Raw genomic sequence first — 22052 nt, 5'->3', positions numbered from 1 at the left:
GTCTCAGTCCCATAAGCACCTAGGAAGAGAGAAGAAAGAAAGCAACAGGTGCACTTAACTAGAGAAGACAGCATATTTCTCATCTTTGAGTAAAGGGCACCTTGAACAGATGGAGGATAGTATTTACAGAAGTAGCTGAATTCTTGGCATACACCTGCCCACGTACCCACTGATGGCTCTCTCACAGTGTGGTAACATGCTTCCTCCACTCACATAGCTTCTTTCCCCTCTGCTATTGGAACAACATAGTTGGCTTTCCAGTTGATCTTCTGTGTACAGACAACTGATTCTGTGGTCTAAACTAATAAATTATGTAAGTGTCCAGAAAGCCTTTCTGGTGTCAGACACTTTGGTTCTCATTGTTCCTGCGTAAGACCTGTGCCAGCAACCAGAACTCCAAGACATAGAAACACCTTGACTGATACCCCAGTAGAGGTGGCCAATGGTGATGGAGGCACTCGCTGCCAGGCCAGGATGACCTGGCATAGCTTGAAACACTCCCAGAAACCCTGAATGGTGCTCCAGGAAGAGTTTGGTCGGGAGTCAGGACCATTCATCTATTTGTCTCCCTTCTCTGCCAGGATATCAAGATGGTCACTCATACTATTTCCCCACAAATGTCAGTCTGGGGTATAGAGTTCATCAGTGCCATAAAGAAATAGAGGTGTTAGACTTGTCAGGGGAAGTCTTCCTGCTAAGTGTAGCAAAGCAAAGCTAAGCCTGCTCACAGGGTAACCTTCCTGGGCCACTATCAACAAGAGAAGCCCGCTGTCTCAGGTAGGTTCCTTTCTTTGGGGTACTGGTCAGAAACAAGGGGGTCACTGCTAGCTCTACTGCAGCAGAAAACACTGTTTTCACCAAAATCATTTCTTCACCAGAGACATACAACTAGACCACATTTCTCAGTCACCATTTTAGGAATGGGTATCCCTGTATTTGAATTCCATCCAATGTAATATGAGGGAGAAGTGATAAATGTCCTTCCCAGGCTTGGACCATAAAGATCTCTGAGGTGTCCAGGCACGGCACCTCTTTTATCCAGCCTACTGGCTGAATATTGGTGCACTGGAATCTACACACTGAAGATAGAGCTTCCATCAGCCTGGACTCCTAATGTTACTGGGAAGCCAACTGGAAACATCTGAATCGGGTTGTTATATGAAAAAGAAATGTATGATTCTTGTGTTGAGTCACCTACTTGAGGGCTTTGTTGTCACACAGATTGATGTTCAAGCCAAATTCTTCCTGACGGAGGTGGTTATTGAACACACTTTGTCCATATCACCATCCTCATTCATTTACCCACAAACTGAGATTACACAACACGGCTGCTTGCAGAAGCACATTTATGTCCCATTTATGGGGCCAGGATAATACCATTTAGGTTATGATGGGCCAGAGGAGATGACCACTCACAGATTCCTGAAGTATGACTACAAAACTGTAATTTTAGTGTAAGAAGAAAGCAAAACTAATTGCTAGAAGAGCATCCCTAAAGTCAGGGTGAAGGGAGGAAGCCATTCACAAGAGAGAAAGTAATGAGAAAGCCAGGGGGCCAGTGAGTGAGTTGGGTGGCAGAGCATGAAGATAATCACAGCACATGGTGTAGCAAAGGTCCACTTTCTAAATGTGTGAATGAACATAGCAGATCTAGGCAGCGTCAGCCCCCATCTTTGATAGCCAGCGCTGCATCTCATTACCTACCAGAGCCTGTACCTACTGACCGCTTCCCTGCAAATCTCACTGCTCAGGGGTTATTTCCCACTTTATTTTCTTTAACCTTGGTCTGCACCTGTCAGTCACTGGCAGGGTTTTCGGGCTCCACGTCCATGTTCTCACCATTTCCATGCCTAGATGTGAACATTTCTCACAAGCTGGTGTTGCTGCGTTATGTTACTGTGGGTAACTGGCCCTTCTCCAGAAGAGAAAAGAACTGCTATTTTTGCTCCCATGTTCTTTCTAACCCTGTAACTTCATAATCCCACTGTTTATCAGCCCCTTCTGGGATTAAACAGAAAGCACCCAGATGAGCACTCAGGCTGCAAAAGGGGGCAAGTCCTCATGAAGCCCTGCTTCTAAGACTTCAGGACTTGGTGACAAGAGCCACATGCCTCTAAGTATTCCATGACCTCTTGGCCATGCTAATGTTCCTGGGGAAGGAGGTATCTGGCTTTTGGTTAAAGGTCTGAGTGGAGACTTCATCAGCCTGAGTCCCTCTCCACTACCAAAATCTTGCCTGCCTCTCTAGTGCTCACCATGTCCAAACATCCTCCTAGGGAGAAACCCAGCACAAAGAAATGACCACCTCTGATTGTTCAGATCTCAAGTCTTCTGTTGGCCTTGGCCTCCAGGAGCTGTGCACTCCCTTGGCCTTCAGGATCCCTGCCCTAGATTCAGAAGTTCTTTCAGTATACAATGGCCAATAATGCTTAATAAGGATCTTTGGTTCTTGCTTGCAAATGAGAAACATGTGACTTCAGCTCATGATGAGGACATTCATGTTTTATCACATGGGATAGCATCTATGCAAATTATCAGTGCTGAGAAGTCTTCAGCACAGTTGAACCTAGTATATCCCAAGGTGAAGAAGTGATGAATAATGAAGACAGATCACCAAAGCCTAGGACCAGGAGACCATACAATCCTTGAGGACAAGCTGAGGGTAGGACCAGAAAGGCTGAATGGGACAATCAGATTCCAAAAGAAAATCCTTCATGCATGGAGGAAAAATAAGGTGAAAGAAACAAGAAAGCCTAAGTAAGAGGTTGGCCAGATGATGCTACAATTTGAAAAAAGCCTGAGTTTCAGTGTCTGCTCAGATGTGGGTATGAATTTTTCTGTCTCCATTTTATGAGTCCTGTGGCCTCTTAAATTCAATTAACCACTTGAAGCCTTGGAGGATTTAAAAATAGAATGTCTACCCCCCAGAGTTATTGTAAAAATTAGAAGTTATACGTTAATGTGGATACAATACTTGCATCATCTAGCAGGCAGCAAGTAAATGATGACTGTCATCAATACAATTGTTTGGTTGTGAACTTTCCACAGGTGGTAACAGTCTTAGCTGGAGCCTGGTGATAGAAACCATTATTCATAACACTCACTCAGCCAACACTGAATCTCTACTTTGTATTGAAAGCTTACTCTTCACTCACTGAGCAAAGTAAACTCTTTTACATGTAAAAGTCTGAGCTAGCTGCCAAAAACCCAGTACCCCATGCGAAAACCCAAAATTTCATGGGTTTTTATGTGGCGATTCACCTTTATTTTAAACTGCCAGTATTTTAAAAATGTGTTACTAAAAATAAATTTGATTCATTTCTATACAATACTGCACAGTTTTGGCTGCCTTTTTGTTCTTCTAAATTTTCTTTCTTTCTTTTTTTTTTATTGACTAACCCTTTGTTCTGGCATCATGTTAACATGCCTTTCGGTCTATTTATATATGTGACAACTTGGATTGACTTTTTCTTTCAAGTTTCTTCCTGGCAAGCACAATGAGCACAGTAAGCATACTTAATAAATGTTACATAATAATAGTTATTAAATGTTCTTTTAAAAGCTCAAGCAGTTTTTATCTTTAGCTTCGACTTCGGGATAATTTTATACTTCCTCAAAGCTATTTATAGGTCCCATCAGGAAGAACAGCTGAAAACAAAAAGTGTTCCCAGTCCTGCCAACACTATGGTGAAAATGATTTAAACTCTGAATTTCTGTTGCAAGTGTTCAAATGACATTCAACATATGGATGTTTAATTCCAGTAACAGAAAGCTTTTCCCATCCAGAGTCTTCCTGACGGAGGTGGTTACTGAATACGCTTTGTCCACATCACCGTCCTCATCCATTTACCCAGAACTGAGATCACACAACACGGCTGCTTCCAGAAGCACACCTTTTATTTGCTGCCATCTGCCCATCTGTAGCTGTGCTCCTTGGCTGCTCCGTGAGTCATCTCTTCCTTTCATCCTGTGAAGCCCGAGCCGCAGCATATTTAGTCAAGGCCACAGATGTAATCACACATCAACCTTACAAATACAAGGAAGAGAGAGCCTCCTCCGTAATGTAACTTGCACACCATAGGGTCAAAAAATTATATACATAAGTGCACTACAATTTAGGCTTGCCAGGTTTAGCAAATAAAATTGTAGCAGCTCTATCCACTCTACATATTTGTCCCCCAAACTAGTCTAGATGCAGTGCCAGAAAATTCCCAGATTACCTTCTCCCCTAAGTCAAGGAAGCAGGATTGTATAGTGGGCAGGTCACTGGGATTACAGACTGAAGACCTGGGTGCTGGTCTCAGATCTTGCCACTTTGCTCCTACTTGGTTTGGATAAGTCCACTAGGATTTTTACCAAGATTCTATTGATTAAGAAAAAAAGGTCCATTGCCAGACTTCTGGGAGCACTGCTCTCCGTGAGCTACCATACTAGGTGCTGAGGGAACAATAAACACGCCATCAGGCAGCACAGTATCTAGTGGGACAGAAACCTGTGAACTCGGGGAGAAAGGAGGGGTCAGAAATCAACCGAGCAGATGGTTTCATGTTTGTTATTGAGGGAGGTTGTAATCACATCTCTGTCAGATTACATTGCTGGATTTCCCTTCAGTGTGCACTTTGTTTTACTGTATATTTGTTTTCATGAGAAGCTTTTTGCCCTGGAGAGAGATCAAATGGAACCTGTTGCTTGGCAATAGTGGACTTCACACAGATGAATACAAGCTACTGTGATGTCCCACAGTTGAAGTAAATCACAGCTTTTGAGACTACATAATACCTTTGGGGAAGTTGTACAAGAGAGCTCCATCTTTTCCCGTCAGAGAGAAGAGTCTTCTGTGCCTCTTGCAGGTGCCTTGCTTGTTGGGTGAGTCCTGGAGAGGAGCTGAGAGCAGAGGGAAACGCCCTGGCTCCGACAGCTTCCCGAGGAGCCCCAGCATCCACGAAGGACGAGTTCTTCCAGTGTTAAGTCAGGAAGGGCAAAACTGGTGCAATACTCACCAGAGCAAGTGGGGCGGGTGCAGACCCCACTTGGGTCCACTCCGAGGTTTCAGGCCAGACTGAGGAGAAGCCACCGCTGACCCCCCCCCCCATTGGGAAGCAGCAATTCCTGGCTTCATCATATCGATCTGCCACGTTCCTGTGTCACTGTGCTCAGCTGTGTAGTGGCTGAGCTTGGGTGGTAAACTAAAAAATTAAAAATAATTATTATTTTCTTAAAAGTGTGAACTTCCCATTATTCTCTACTTTCTCATAAAAACGTGCCTCTTAGATGAAGATACTTTCCAGTATCATTCATCTCATCTCTGCTCACTTGATTATTGGTTTTTCCAAGTCTTGCGACCTCTCCATCCAGCCCTTCTCTTTCTGGTGGTAAAATCTCAGACTCCAAGTAGCATGGAAAGAGATCTAAAGCTGGGAGTCGTCAAGCTGTGTTTGAATCCCAGCTCTCCCTCCTAATTGCTATGAGAGTTTGGGCAAATGATTTAATTGCTCTAAAAGTGTTTCTTCATCTGCTTATTAAGGTACAATGCATTTGCAAACCTCTAACAGGTACTGCCACAGAACAGATGTCAGTAAGATAAAATTACACAATTAAACATTTCAAAATTCTTTCCAAACATTTATAATAAGCTACGCTGCTTTTGGTACAGTATTTGTTTCATTTGCTACAAACGATTCAGCTGATTACAAAATTATAATTACTATATCTACCATAAGTTAATGGATATCTTATAAACCCTGTCATTTTATGTCATGATGAGAGTTCTGGCGACACAGCTGGCACAGGACTCTAGGGCTTCTGACTTCATCACCCCCAGCTCCCCTCCCCAGTAGTCTTAGCTACTATACATACACCCCAGTACTCCAGACAAATCAGTATGCAATCAGAACCCAACTGTGCACCAGGGTCATGGCCTTTCCAAAAGGGATTCTGGAACTTATGCAATTTAAGGTAAGTGCCTGGGTGTTGGTGTCCCTAAAATTTAAGCCACAGTCAGCAAGTTCCATGAAAGTTCTATGACATTAGAGATGGTGTCCCAAAAAGGGGCCCAGTCAGCTTGACGGTCTCTTCCCTGACTCAGCCAAATATAGTTAATGACTTAAAACCAAGAACAATCTAGGCTTTGTGTTAATATCCACAACTTTGTGATAGGTGTTACTGTTATGGTTTTTATTATGTAATACACGGGGAGTAATAATCATCCAGTATGATGCTTAATAAGTCCTTCTCACTATGAACTTAGTCTGTTATTAGAGAATAATAGGAGCAAGGTGGCCTAGGAAAATATGAATTCTGGCATTAGGCCTAGGTTTGAATCCAACTATGCCTGAAAAGTTACTTAATCTTCTGACAACATAGTTTCTTCGGGTAAAAAAAAAAGGAGAAAATACTGTGGATTAAAATAGGTTAAGTATATTTTGAGTACAATAAATGACCAAAACATGGCACCCATCATTATTACAGTTTGCATACCGTAATAATGTTGCTTTAGGCTGAAAGCTAATAATGTTATAACTGTAAAGGCTGTCAAATTCTGTCAAAGAAAGGTATCATTCTTGACAAGTATCACAAATAATGAAGTCCACATAGAAACAAAGTTCCTTTACGTAATCACCTTATCAAATGATTACTACCCCCTTTTAAGAAGTTTCCAAACAGTTCCAGTGAAAAATGGACAAATATCGTGCCTGTGATCAGGAGAATCTGAATAGAATGAATGCAGTGAGTGTGTGTCCCATCTTCTGTAACCAGCTTGCCTTGGGCATTTTATTAACCTCAACACTGAGATTTATGGGATTTTTTTAGACTACCACCGCAGCATCATAAAATAATTTTATTATCTTTGAATATCACCATTGTGATATTTTGATGCTTCAATTGTATAGGCCACATACCCATCATTCCATAAAACACTACTGTAGGTGTTGCTGTGAAAAATATTTTGCAGGTAAGGCTAGAATCCATCATCAGTCCACATTAAGGGGGATTATCCTAGATAATCCTGGGCCTGATTCAACTGGTTGAAAGGTCTTTTTTTGGGGGGGGGGGCTATGGTATATTTTTTATTTTTTGAATGACAATATTTAAAAATTGGGAGACATTACAATAAAAACTAGAGAATCCTGGCTTTTTTTTAAAAAGAAATGTTTCAAAATGGGGAGAATGCGGGCCCAGTTTGGTTACATTTTCACAGATCTTCTCTATGCCTGTTTTCTTAAAAGCAGAACTGAGGCTTCTCTGAGGAAGAAGAAATCCTACCTGTGCAAGTAGCTTTGGTTTGTGCCCGCGATTTCAAGCCTGCTCTCTCTGACGGCCTGCTCTTCAGACCTGATTTGTCTAGCCAGCCCCACAGCCATGTAAGCCGATTCTTGCAACAAATCTCCTAATAAATGTCTTCTACAAGTTCTGCCTCTCTGGTTAAACACGGACTGATAGAGCTAGTTACTTGTCCCTTCTTTTGCTTTAAATCTGACTGCACCTGACATTTAAGGTGGAAAAGGCTCCTAAAGGTTCTCTTTATTATGAGTAAGTTGAATGAAGTATATTATTTTCATGGTAGATGTGAAAATGCTTTTACTTTAACATGTTTCTCTATTTTGCTATACCTTTCTTACCTTTTCATTTCAGAAGAAACTGTCAAATGTAGATTCAATGACAACCTTCTTTTGTAAATCAACCTTTTGTTGTAACTCAAAATAAAAGAAATATATTTAGCCCTGGCTGGTGTGGCTCAGTGGATGAATGTTGGCCTGCAAACCAAAGGGTCACTGGTTTGATTCCCAGACAGGGCACATGCCTGGGTTGCAGGCCAGGTCCCTAGTACGGGGCACACAAGAAGTAACCACACATTGATGTTTCTCTCCCTCTTTCTCTCTCCCCTCCCCTCTCTCTAAAAATAAATAAAATCTTCCTTAAAAAAAGAAATATATTTAACTATTACATACAAGTAAAAAGGGAAGATCAAATTGCATGGCAGACTGGAAAAAAACTGAAACTCATATACAAGTGTAATTTCCTATGAATTTAAAAGATTTTATTTTTAACCATATGTTGTATGTGCTATTACAGGTGTCCCAGTTTTTCCCCTTTGTCCCCCTCTGCCCAGTATCCCCCACTCCCTCAGGCAATCCCCATATGATTGTCCATGTGCATGGGTCACACATGTTTCCTGGCTACTCCTTACCTATGCTGTACTCTACATCCTCAGGACTATTCCGTACCTACCAATTTGTGCTTCTTACGAATCCCTTCACATTTCTTGCCCGTCCCCCAACTCCCCACCCCAACACACATACATTCTAGCAACTACCAAATGTTCTCTGTATCTTTGAATCTGTTTCTGTTTTTTAGACTCAATTGTTGATAGATGTGTTTATTGCCATTTTATTGTTCATATTTCTGGTCTTCTTCTTAAAGAAAACCCTTTACCATTTCATTTAATACTGGTTTCATATAATACTCCTTTAGCTTTCTCTTGTCTTGGGAGCTCTTTAAATGTCCTTCAATTCTAAATGATAGTTTTGCTGGTTAATGATAACTTCTGGCTGTAAATTCCAGTGGGGATTAAGGCTGTGGAAGGCAGAAACTTCTGGAGACTCAGGCAGAACCTCTTAAATGGTCCACATAGAGACTTACTCAGACTTGCTCCCTCTGAGCTTCAATATGCAGGTAGCAGATGGACGGGCACCAGAGACACCGGGAAGGAACTGAATTGTCCGGCATCAGCACAAGAAGCAGGGGACAGCTTTCTCCCAGAGAAGTCCTGGCACTGACCACTGTTCCTTTTCTGAGCCCTCCCTCCACAGAGCCATAGAGCTGGCAGGCGAGCATCTTTTCTGAGATTCCACCGACCTGGCTCACTGTTTACTCTACACTGCTGATCCCCTGAGGCCCTTCCCCACCTGATTTTCAGGCCCACTCGAGCTGTTTCCAGTGGCTTTTCTATATGAATGGATTCTCTTGGCCCATTCTTCAGATTTTCCTAAATTCTTTCAAATAAGCAGCATCTGTTTTCAGCAAGCCCTGAGCCCCATATCTCTTGCTAAGTTGCCCCAGGCCCTGCTCTAGCAGCAGCCAGCCTTGGTTCACACCATGGCCTTATCTGGGCACCTACAAGCCCAGCACAATCATCAGCCATCTATGTATCATTTTGTAGCTTATTCTGTGTGACCCTGGACAAAACACAGTTGGTGGCTGACCATGGATGTACCAACAGCAATCAAGGTTTAACTACAAAAGGAGAGTGCACACAGCTCACAGAGTGGGTACATACTGAGTACCCAGCTTGGGTAACAGAAAAGCCTGTGCCACTGGACCCTACAGGACATCAACTACAGTAGGCCATGTTACCAACCCTGGAAGAGGTAGCAGCTCTACCTAATACATAGAAACAAACACAGGAAGGTTTTGAAAATGAGGAGACAAAGAAACATGGCCCAAATGAAAGAACAGAACAAAACTCCAGAAAAAGAACTAAACAAAATGGACAATCTACTAGATGCAGAAACACTGGCTATAAGGATGCTGAAGGAACTTAGTGGAGACCTCAACAGCACTAAAAAATCCAGTCAGAAAAGAAATATACACTAATTGAAATAAAGAAGGAATCAATTAGTAGAATGGATGAAGTCAAGAATCAAATCAACAATTTGGAATATAAACAAGCAAATCAGAACAGCAAGAAAAAAGAATTTAAAAAATGAGAATAGTTGAGCCTCTGAGACAACGTTTAGCATACTAAAATTTGCATCATGGGGGTATCAGAAGGGAAACAGAAAGACCAAGAAATTGGAGACCTATTTGAAAAAAAAAAAGACAGAAAACTTTCCTAACTTGCTGAAGGAAATAAACACACAAGTCCAGGAGGGATGGAGAGTCTCAAACAAGATAAACCCAAAGAGACCCACTCCAAGATTCATCACAATGAAAACGCCAAGGGTTAAACAAGAGAGACCCTTAAAAGCAACAAGAAAGTAATCAGTTAGTTACCGAAAAAGGAACTCCTATAACACTGTCAACTGAAATAACAATCTAATTTTAAATGACCCAGCAGTAAAATTTTCATAACTCTTCCAGACAGAATTTTTTAAAGCTGTTTCTTAATACTAATGATCTCTTTCCAAGTTTCATTTCATCCTTGACTACCCTGGGAATTTCTAAAACTCAAGTATAATTACACAAAGATAGGTTTTGAGAGCTAATTTGAAAATAAGAATAAAAAAGCAGGATTTAAAACTAAGCTCAAATTTTAATTTAACATAAAGTATTATTCATGACAATTTTTCTAAGATAAAATGAAGTACTCTTCAAAAAAGAAAAACTCCACTTTAGAAATGTTAAACATTTATTCATTTTCTTACTGGGAGCATTTTTCCTGGTTGTAATAAGGATATGCACAAATAACCATAATTTTTGATTTCTAAATATTAACAGCCCAAAATTCAAAGCGATTCCCCCCATACAGATCAGGTACAATTGTAAAATAAATTATTTTAATTACAAAGTACTAGTACCAATATATATCTAAGAAATGCATTACCATTTATCTGTAATAACAAACAAGTGTTTTGATATTTTTATTATAAAAACTGAGTTTTCAATAAAGGCAGTTTAGAAGGACTATGGTTCAGAAAATAATTTGAACTAAGCAGTCCTTTAACTTAAACTAAAATCATGGAAGAATAAAATGTGAAGTGAACATTTTTCTGTGATATATGTGTAAATATTTTCAATGTAAACAAAAGCAAAGATGAAAAATTAAATATCTTTGTTAGCAACCAAATTACACAGATTTAAAACGTTATTTTATTTTCTTCATGCTTCAATTGAACACAACTGGTATAAGCAGAGCAACAGGAATTAGATGAACCTTTACAATCCCCTCATACCCTTCAGGAGGTTACATACAATAAAGACCTCGGTCTAGGAGAAAAGAAGTTACTAGGGGAATTAGACTCCAGAAAGTCATGACTTTCAAATATTAAGTCACTCTTTTTGCTCTACTGTGAAACAAGATCGGTTGACCAGAATTTTGCCAGATGAAGAAGGTACAGCTGACACTGGTGAGATCCAGCACTCACTAACTTGCATGGCAGCACGCTAGGCTCAATGACAAGGAGACTTTCCTCTTAACTAGGGTCACCCATGCGCTGGAAGATAATGGCTTCCAACACAAAACAGACAATGCGGAAGTGGATATATTTTCAACAGAAGCATTTCTTGAAGCATGCCCCAGGGACCGCCTGAGTCACAATCAGGGAGAGTGCTCAACAAAATAAAAGCATGCATTCCTGGGCCCAAGCCCAGACCCTCTGGGGGTCCTGGGCAGCTGCACTGTTGATGCCCCCCTGGGAACACTTAGACACATATTCATATTGAAGTTTGCACATGACTACTGCAGACTATTAGGGATTTCTTTTGACCACAAATATTTCACTATGTCTTTCATGCTTCTTACCTATTGGCCAGAAGAAAAATAAAAACAAAACATTTCTGATTATGTCAGTCAGTGGTGATAATTAGTAGTGGTATTTATTTTCCCCTCAAGAAAATATAGGGGAAGAGGCAACATATGAGTCTGCACCTAAGTTTTTCAAAGGTACTCCATAGTACTTTTTAAAAAGCTTTCAAAATGTATACATAATAAAAAACGCTCAAAATGATTTGTAAACTGCCATCTGATCAAGATTATCCAGTGTAAAGAGAACTGCTGAGCGGTGTTGCTGAATTCACACAAAGGCTCCTTTCTTCCGTTTTCTTTCACAAACACCGAGCATCTCAGCAGGCACTCGAGGGCTCTCTCCAAATGGTAACACTGCCTACCAGGCCGCACAAAAGTACCTAAGGATTGCTCATAAAAAATGACAAATACGACAAAAGCTCAGTTTCAACTCCAACCTAAAAGGAGTCTCAAGGCCTACTGCCAATATGTAAGATGAATACAGAGCATGCTAACTTTCCTTAGAGAAAGTCGAGGGAAATATACTTAATGTCTGCTTGAAATCCAGTTTATATTGACAATGGGAAGTAGACACCCTTCTACATGCTGCTACTATTTACCACTGTGTTTGTGTTCTGTGAGATACTTACGGACACAAAATTCTTACCTGTGAAGAACTTAAGCAGAAACCAGAGGTAGGTGACTATCATCAGATGATTTCAAACCAGCACGTTAAAAAATAATACACTTGAGTCCAAAAAAACGCTCTTTAACAGGAGAATGAGTTCCGACACCATTTCAATTCCAAAAGCAAGGTTTCCCAGGTCTTTTTTGTGATGTGATCCACCTGCCAACATCCTAACCCCTGATGACACTGTGCCACGTGCTCTTCAGACGCTCACTGTTCAGAAATAGCTAGTAAAATAAAGTGTAAAGAAGTAATACTGGAGACCAAACAGTGAGGCTGTCCTCATCTGGGTTCTCCAAAAATCTCCACTTTCATATGGAGGAAAACACACTATGGCTGGGCCAGACCTTACATCCATCTAATCCAGCTCTCTGGCTGTATAACTGAGGAAATAGAGGTCCATTTTCCCCACTGGCTCACAAAGCACTAAAATTCAGAAAAGCTTTTATAAATCCATTAAGTGTTCATGGCTAATTTACCTATTTATAAAGCCCATGACATAGCCAAGAGGCTACACTTTCAGCCCTTTACACACAGCCTCCGCCTGAAGCCCTACCCCTGTCAGCTACTGTATAGAGTATACCAGTGGCTTGAGAGAAGGGGACCAAAGAAAGGGTCCAGATGCACCTCAGGGGTCAGATCATAAGCAAGAAAATAATCATCTGAAACCCCAGACGCGCCCTATTACAATTTGCTCTATGCCCAGAGCAAGGCTTAGATTTGCTTCTTGGCGGCAGACTCACCTCTGAGCGCATTCACAGACTCCAGCGCTGCTCTGGGCAAGCACAGGTAATAGTGCTGTTCTGGAAGCCCCGAAATATTTAGAAACAGCTGCACAACTGGAAACCTCAAACCCCACAAGGCCAGAACCTACATACAGCTGCATTTCACTTCTCCGTAACTGTTAAGTCACTTGTTTTGTAAACCAAAAAATCACCTTATTTTCTGATAGCCTCCTTTATCTAAGATTTTAAAGTTCTACTGTGAAAGGGAGATTGGGAGTGACTTTATTTCATTTTATATCCCCCGGACTTTCTTACAACAGTTTCACATTCCTTTTAGTAATTATAAAGTGAAGTTATTTTTGAAGGTTTTATAGTCTATGAAATAAAAGGACATACTAAGTTCAGGTGTGGGTGCTGGCTCTGTAGCCCCAGGACTCTGATGGATTATTTTGGATTGCAGCTCTACCATTAACCTTGGGTAGAATTTTAGTCTCTGAGACTTGCTTTCTTCACCTTAAAAAGGAAGAAATAATACCTACCTCACAGGATGCTGTGAGGATAAAAAATGCACAGTGCCTGGCACATGGTAAGTGTCCAGTAAGTGGTCGGCCCTGCTGGACTCAGTGAGAACCCTTGAGTAAAAGGAATCCCCTCAGCCCACAGCAGCTGCCCCTCACTGCACCCCATTTAAATCTGAAAGGGTGCTCTGTCTCCTTAACTTTGCCCTATTACTCTGAAGAATTGCTATTGTGCTTAGAAAAATCTCTACATTTCTACGTTCTCTCCTTTAAAACTGCGCATGCAGATGAAAGATTTTTAAAAATCTTCTTAGAAATGATAATGCAGTGTTTCCTAAAGTACAACGTGTCATGTATAAAAACAATTCGGAAAAACACGATTGAATTAGCTTGTACACTGTTTCTTAAAGTGCACCAAAGCAAATATTAATGACCTTTGAAATGTCACAAACCCCCTTGGGTTATTTTTTAAAATAAAAGTAAATGTTTATCCACTGAGATGTATGTGGTTTTTGGCTCCAATATGATGGCAGAAAGCAGCAGTGTCTTCCAGAAGAGAAAGAATTAATAAACTCAACTAAGTACACCTGAGCAACATACCAAACACCTACAATTCAGTGTAACTGCAGGCTCAGTGAAGCACAATCCTGATTCCTACCTCCGAAACACAGCCAACCAAAGGAACAAAAACCATCTATCTCCCCACCCTGAATCAAGGATTTCCCTTGAATCCTGGAGGTAACATTGGTGATCACTTCCCTTTTGTGTATCCTGGCTAACAGACTTATAACTGGTCACCATTCCTTCTTTATACTGCACACACACACTTACACACGAACCTATGAAAAACAGTAAAGTGTAAGTGCAACAGCCATATGAAAGAAAGTTCAGAGTCAGATAAAGAACCACCATCACCCAAAACGTCAGGCAGTTCCCACATTCACACCACTGTCCGGTGCTCCCCGCACACATAGACCGCGCTGGGCCGTATCCGGCGCCTCGTGTGGCCAGGGAGCCGCGGCAAAAACTTGAAGGACTTGGGCATCATGTCCAGGCAGGCATCATGGAATTTCTTAATCCTCCAGTAGTAAATTAGTGGGTTCAATGCAGACTTGAGGTAGCAGAGCCAAAGCAGCCAGGTGCTAATCTCAAAAAAGTTGTGCTTATAGTAAAAGTGCTTACTGAATGTTGCCACAAGGCTGTAGGTGGTGAACGGGGCCCAGCAGATGATGAAGACTGCAAAGAGAATCAGAATGGTGGTGAAGGCACGTGTTTTAAAGCCCATGTCGATGCTCATCTGGAAGGGTCTCTGCAGACTCATGAGACCCAGTTTGCTGGCCTGGCTGAGGCATATACCCTCAGGGTAGCTATGGATCCTCAAGGCATTGTGCCGAAGGGTGTTGAGTATGCCCATAAATGAGTAGAGGATCACCAGGAAGGGTATGAAGAAAGAAATAAGAGAGATCAAAATCACATAAGCCTGGTATCCGGGATTGGTTGAGTAGCCAAACACGCACTGTGGGGCACGGGAAGGTATCTGAAGGTCAGGGTTTCCGACAGCCAAAGGGAAGGCTATACAAAAGGAAGTCGCCCAAGATACTGCAATCAGAACCTTAGCCCTATATGGATTTAGCTTATCCTGCCTCTGGACTATAATAAGGAACCTATCAATGCTAATGATGAGCAGGATGGCTACTCCTTCAATCACAAATAACCAGAAAAACATAGCAGATACCCTACAAAAGAACTTCCCAAAAATCCATCTGGTAGTAAGAATAGTTACCAAAGCAAAGGGCATGTTCAGCACTGCCAGCAACATGTCTGCAAATGCCAGGCTGGCAAGAAGGATGTTAATGGCAGATCGCATGGCAGCTTTTTGGTAAACCATGAGGCAAACCACCAAGTTCCCAAGAAAAGACACAAACAGAATAAATATCATTATAGCAGAAAGAATGATTTGGAGGGGCAAGTTTAGGCTCTCATAAACTGCTGGTGTTGGGGGTACAGCTGTGCTATTCACCGTCAAGGAACTCATCTCCGTGGGAGCCATGGTTTCAGAATTGTATCTCAGCAGTGGACCAATGCCAGGATGCTGGAATGGTGGGGGGACCGTAACATTCGTGTAGGTGTTTTCATAGACTACAAACGTGGTGTTGGTTGGCCCAGTGCGGGACGCCGTCAACACTGCGGAGAAGACCATGGTTTCAGTAGGATGGAAGGCGCCAGCAGGCAAGTGGGTGTTCTTTAAGCATCTCAACACCGAGCAGCAGTATCATGTTTCACTGACGGGCTAGGGAACACAGTCTGGAAAATAAACAAAGACGTCCATCTTCCACAGGAGTCCTTTTGCCTGAAAATGAGCCCAAAACACAGAAAGTAAATGAGAAATGAGGTTTGTAAGTAACTTTTAACTTCTTACCTTTCATCGTGAAGGACCAGGTTAGCTTTTTTTTTTAACCCTTTAAAAATATTTACATCTCTAGCAAAGGCAGTACTAAAATACTGCTGTTCTGTTGTTTTATTTTTAGTCAACCATGGCAGAAATTTCACATATGAGGTGAAAGCGATAGAACCAAAACATATTATTGCTTCAAAGTCAAAAGTTACAACCTTATTTTTAATTCTTCTTTTAAATTGCTGCCATTTGTGTGATGTGGGTTCTTCCTTCTTTGTTGCAGAGATAACCTCTTTAATTAGAAAGAATTCTCTTTGGATTTCTGGGTAATTCCTTTACTAAATCCCAAAGACTGGTGGAAAAATAAATGCCTGGGAGCTTAACTTGCTCATTATTTGGACTTAGAATTAGTCACTAATTTCAGCGGCAAATTCCAAAAGTTCATTTATTCATTTCCTGGGGTGTGGAGGGTGGAGGCACCCACTTGGCAGGCCCAAGATCCAGCCCTACAGCCAGATCATGGACTGTCTATCATGCCGGTATCTCTCTACAGTCGCCTCTGATGTCAGGGCTGCCTTTATGAATATGGAGAACAACCTGCTTGTTCAAAGTATTCATTTTACTAGTTATCCTCACTTTTATAACTCGATTTCTTTGTCCCTACTAGATGTTACCCATCTTCACATTTTCACTTTGAAAAGCAAAGTGGATGAGATGCCACAATGAGGCAGTGATCTCAAACTTTATTAACTACAAAGGGCCCATGATTAGGGGGCTGTGGTAGTTAGAAAGCCATGCACCATAATCTCTTTAGAACTACCTAAATATAAATATGAATAAGATGAAGACTGTGCTTGCTACATACATCAGACTCAATACAAGTTTATCTATAAAGAAATATTATAAACAGGCAAATATGTATCTTAAGCCTAATGTAACAGCTATAATTGTTCTTGACCAAGTAAAAAAACATATATCCATCCTGAAATAGTACACATTTTATTGTGTGTTAAAATATAATTGACACATAACATTAATTTCATTTTGTATATACAATGATTCGATACTTGTACCACTGTAAAATGATCACAATAAGTCTAGTCAACATCTGTCATCATACATAGTTAAAATTATTTTTACAGTGATGAGAACTTTTAAGACCTTAGCAACTTTCAAATATACAATATTACTAACTATAGTCACCTGCTGTACATTATATCCTCATGACACTTATTTTGTAACTGGAAGTCTGTACATTCTGACTTCCTTGGTCCATTTTTTCCACTTCCTATCCCCCACCTCCAGAAACCACCAATCTATTCTCTGTATCTATGAGCTTGGTTTTCTTATTTTGTTTTGTTTAGATTCCACATATAAGTGAAATTATACTGTGCTTGTCTTTATCATCTCACTTATTTCACTTACTATAATGCCCTCAAGATCCACCCATGTTGTTACAAGCAGCAAGACTTCATTTTTTATATGGCTATTATTCCATTGTGTGTGTACATAACCACATATACATTCATACATACATACAAATAGAGGTGCATGTATACCACATTTCCTTTATCCATTCATACACTGATGAACACTTAGGTTGTTTCCATACCTTGGCTATTGTGAATAACGCTGAAATGGACATGGGGCTGCAGGAATCTTTTCAAGTTATATTGCTGTTTTCTTTGGATAAATGTACAGAAGTAGAATTGTGGGTCATATTATAGTTCTCTTTTGAATTTTTGGAAGAACCTCCATACTGTTTTTCACAGTGGCTGTTCCAATTTACAGACCCCTTTTCTCCACATCCTTGCCAACACTTGTCGTTTTTACAGCGGTCATTCTAACAGGTGTGAGGTGATGTCTCATCATGGTTTTCCTTTGCATTTCCCTGATGATTAGTGATGCTGAGCATCTTTTCATGTACCTATTTGACATCTGTATGACCTCTTTGGAAAAATGTCTGTTTAGATATGCCCATTTTTAATTGGCTTGTTTGGGGTTTTTTTTGTATTGAGTTGTATGAGTTCTTATATGACATGGATATTAACCCCTTATCAGATATATGATTTGCAAATATTTTACCCCACTCAGTATGTTGCCTTTTCATTTTGTTGATGGACACACATTAAAACATTGTTTCCCGGGCCAGCTTGAGAAACAAAAACAAAAAATGGAATGAAACCAAAGCAAAACCACATTTAAAAGATACTTTTTAGGTTATTATATATACATATACAATCATAATATTTGCTATCAAAGCCTCCCATTATTATAAAAACTTCTAACACAACTGATTCAATTACTCATTTATCAAATATTTATTTTATAACCTAGTATGTGCCAAGCACTGGAGAGACAGCAATAAACAAATGGTTCCTGGATTTCTGGTTAAACAGGGCAGACTAACCGTAAACCCTGCACCTCAAAATCGCACTAAAATTACAGTAGAGGGATTTTTTAAAAAACAAAGATACAACCCAAAAGGACAAAAGATAAAAATGAAATACAGGTCAGTAGTCAGGGACTTTTTTTTTAAGCAAAAAGCAAATGGGAATGTGGTAATGGACTGAACAGACCAGAAGAGAGGGCCCTCAACACCTCCAGGGAAAAAGGCTTAGAAGAAGCGGACGCACCCTATAGACCCCCAGAGAAGCTTTACATTGGGAAGCACAGATTAAATAAGACAGGCATCACACATAAAGTCGTGTGTGTTCTTTGTTTATCAATTCTTTTTTTTCTAATTAGAATTCCTGGATATGGAACAAGGGCCTATATATTTTTGCCTACAAGAAGCCCCTGCTACATGTCCAGGAATTCTGATTAGAAAAGGGGAATGCGGGACAAAGAACACACTAGGACGGAGGGGAGTGTACTCCTGACTTCTCCTGTGAGGCAGATGGAGCCTGAAATAAAGAGTGAGGCATTTCACTCAGAGGCAACCCACATGTCAACTTTAGTTTATTAAAAATAAAACAAAAAGCAATCACTTTCGGGGGCAATCTGCTTTAAAATTAAAAGGAATAGTCTACAAATAAATTTATATCACAACAGAAATGTCTACTTTTGGGGAGCTGAATTGTTTGGGTTTTGGGGGGTTTGGGATTTGTTGTTGTTGTTGTTGCTTGTTTTGCCTATAGGCAGAGTAACGGAAAGCTTTGAACAAACTGACCAAAAGAGAATGTGTAACAATTAAGTGTAATGGATGATGTGGGGAGGGGTCCACTTAAAAGTTATTTTTATAACGAGATTATCATCACTGCACTAAAATTTCACTTATTTTCAGGGTATCGCTAACTTAAACCCTACAAGCAATAAAACTAAAGGGGACAAAATGCTAGGAGCACATTTTAAGGATAAACCTCAGGTGGTGTTCTATTTATACTACTGTTCCAGTTCTGGTATATTTCTAATTCTTACCAGAAAGTTTACCACAAAAGAAAAGAATGTGTCTCATTTTCCTATGAAGAAACATTTAGTTCTCCAACGGACGTGTTTAAAATTAGATTATTAAGCATGAGGATGTATTTGCATTCACGTTACTTTTCCCCACCAATAATGAGGAGAAATGAAACTAAATGTCAGCGAGGGCTCTGTTCAAGGCAAATATTCTAAGTGATTTCTGATGACAGTTAAAACTGAAAGTCAAGTGGCAAAACAGGTCGACACTTAGTAGAAAAATATATTACTTATCATTAAAATCCAGGAAAAAACTTAAGTGGCTGATAGAAGATTAACCTTCTGGAAATTTTCTAGAAATACAAAAAGAAAGAAAACTGATGAGCCCCAAGGGTGACAGGTTTCATTAATATCCCTTTTGTCTCCTATTTGCATTTTTATCCTTGGGCTTACATTCATTAGATCATTGTTCTGCTGAGAATCTTTACCTGCCTTGAAACTACTATTGGGGGAAATGCAGGCCATCTTCACTTCATCAGCCTTTTTGAATAGTTCACGGATACATTACTTTCCTGCCATGCATGTTTCTCACAATGATATTTGACTGTAAATTCAATATTTGGAATGAAACATCAAGTCTAATAATTAGATCATGAACCTGGAATCTTAAATCATAAGCCTGCTGAGATCTATAACTGCTATGTTAAAACTTGAATATCACCTGTTATCATCTATGAACCATTTGCATAGGGCAAGGGTGAAAAGCTTTGTTTTGTTTTTTACATCTAAGGAAGTACCTGGCACATGAGTTTTGATGGCCCCACAGCGCACTTTCTGAGTTCCAGCCTCACGGACTCACACACTCATTTAACATCTATCTCCATAAGGATGTCTCTCAAAAGCACCTCAAACTCTACATGTCCAGATCGAACCGCGGGGATGGCTCCTCCCCGCTCCAAGCTGCCCTGCACTAACATTCTCATGCTCTGTGACTCCATCACCACCCACCTGGTTTTACAAGCCAGACACCTACTAGTCACTTTCTCATCTTCCTCCCTCAGCTATAACTGACTCCATCCTCCGAGAGCTGTACATTGTAACCCCTAAATATTTTTCCTATCAGGTCATTTCTCTCCAACCATCTACAGTATCCTGTCCAAACTACCAACGACTCTCATAAGGTGGAAATTTTTGCCTGGGTTCTTCACAGCTGGATTCCTAATACCTACTATGACTGTGCCTGCCACACTTGATGTTCAGTAAACATCTGTTCGATGAAAGAACACCTCCTGCTAATTATTCACCTATCCTTTTCCCTGTTCACTTTGTGACTTCTTACACCTCCAGGGCTATGGGAATCTTCTGTGGTCCGCTGACCAAGCCAATCCCCACCTCTAGTCTATTGTCTCATTCTGACTCTTACTTCTCTGTGATAACACCCGATCCACAAACATTTTACAGTGTCCGCAGCCCTCCCTGATTCGTGCTGGGCCTCTGCCCACCCCATTCGACCCAGCTCCGGCCAGCAAACTCCAGAAAGGCAAAGATGTGATTATTAAGAATTAATTAATTAATTAATTAGCTAGCTAGCTCAGGACTGTATCCAGAAACTCAATTAATAGCCTGGTATACAGTCTGCACTAAAAAAAACTACTGAATCACTAACTTTAAAAAATCCTGCTATCATATCCATAATTAAATGCCTTCTTTTATTCCCTGTTAAAGACTTAAATGTAAGTCATAACACCATTAAAGTCCTAGAGGAGAACATTGGCAAGAAAATCTCAGATATTTCACGCAGCAACTTCTTTACTGATATGTCCCCTAGAGCAAGGAATGTAAAGGAAAGAATAAACAAATGGGATCTCATCAAAATAAAAAGCTTCTGCATGGCTAAAGAAAACAGTATTAAATTAGCAAGACAACCAACTGTATGGGAAAACATATTTGCCAATGATACCTCAGACAAAGGTTTAATCTCTAAAATATACAAAGAACTTACACGACTCCACTCTAAGAAGACACCCAACCCAATTAGAAAATGGGAAAAGGACTTGAACAAACACTTCTCCAAGGAGGACATACAGAACATTCAGAGACACATGAAGAGATGCTCAATATCATTAGCTATCAGAGAGATGCAAATTAAAACCACAATGAGATACCACTTTACACCAGTCAGGATGGCTATCATAAACAAAGCAACAAACAACAAATGTTGGAGGGGTTGTGGGGAAAAGGGGTCCTTAGTTCACTGTTGGTGGGAGTGCAGACTGGTACAACCATTATGGAAAACAGTATGGATTTTTCTCAGAAAAATAAAAATCGACCTGCCTTTTGACCCAGCAATTCCACTGCTGGGATTATATCCTAAGAATCCTAAAACATCAATTTCAAAGAACCTATGCACCACAATGTTCATAGCAGCACAATTTACAATAGCCAAGAGTTGGAAGCAACCTAGGTGCCCATCAGTAAATGAATGGATACAAAAATTGTGGTACATATACACAATGGAATTCTATGCTGCAGAGAGAAAGAAGGAGCTACTACCCTTTGCAACAACATGGATGGAACTGGAAAGCATTATGCTGAGTGAAATAGGCCAGGTGCTGAAAGACAAATACCATATGATCTCACCTTTAACAGGAAGCTAAACAACAAAACAAACAAGCAAGCAGAAAAAAAAACAACCCAAAAAACAAAGACACTGAAATAGAGAACAAGGGGATAGTGACCAGAGGGGAGAAGGAAGGGAAGTTAAGGGGAAAAAGGGGGAGGGATTTGGAGGAACAAATAGGAAGGACACAGGGACGAGAACTAAGGGGGGTGGAAATGGGAGGGAGGTGGGGAGCAAGGGGCGGGGGAGGCTGGGATGGGAAAA

The 22052-nt window shown here is 40.5% G+C and overlaps 1 protein-coding gene across 6 annotated transcripts in view; it reads right to left on the bottom strand.

Annotated features, from left to right (window-relative positions):
* Nucleotides 1-10369: 10369 nt before the first annotated feature.
* GPR63 (G protein-coupled receptor 63) overlaps nucleotides 10370-22052 on the bottom strand; it is a 43205-nt gene continuing 31522 nt past the window's right edge. For all 6 annotated transcript variants that reach the window (XM_037144422.2, XM_053664871.1, XM_037144423.2 and 3 more), the window contains one exon: nucleotides 10370-15724. In XM_037144422.2, the coding sequence (XP_037000317.2) occupies nucleotides 14315-15574 (1260 nt within the window). In that variant the 5' untranslated portion in view covers nucleotides 15575-15724 and the 3' untranslated portion in view covers nucleotides 10370-14314. The remainder of the gene's footprint in view (nucleotides 15725-22052) is intronic.

This window comes from Artibeus jamaicensis, unplaced genomic scaffold, assembly GCF_021234435.1.
Source record: "Artibeus jamaicensis isolate MK-2021 breed Jamaican fruit bat unplaced genomic scaffold, CSHL_Jam_final contig_387, whole genome shotgun sequence".
NCBI lineage: Eukaryota > Metazoa > Chordata > Mammalia > Chiroptera > Phyllostomidae > Artibeus > Artibeus jamaicensis.
This window is presented reverse-complemented; position numbering and strand designations above follow the sequence as displayed.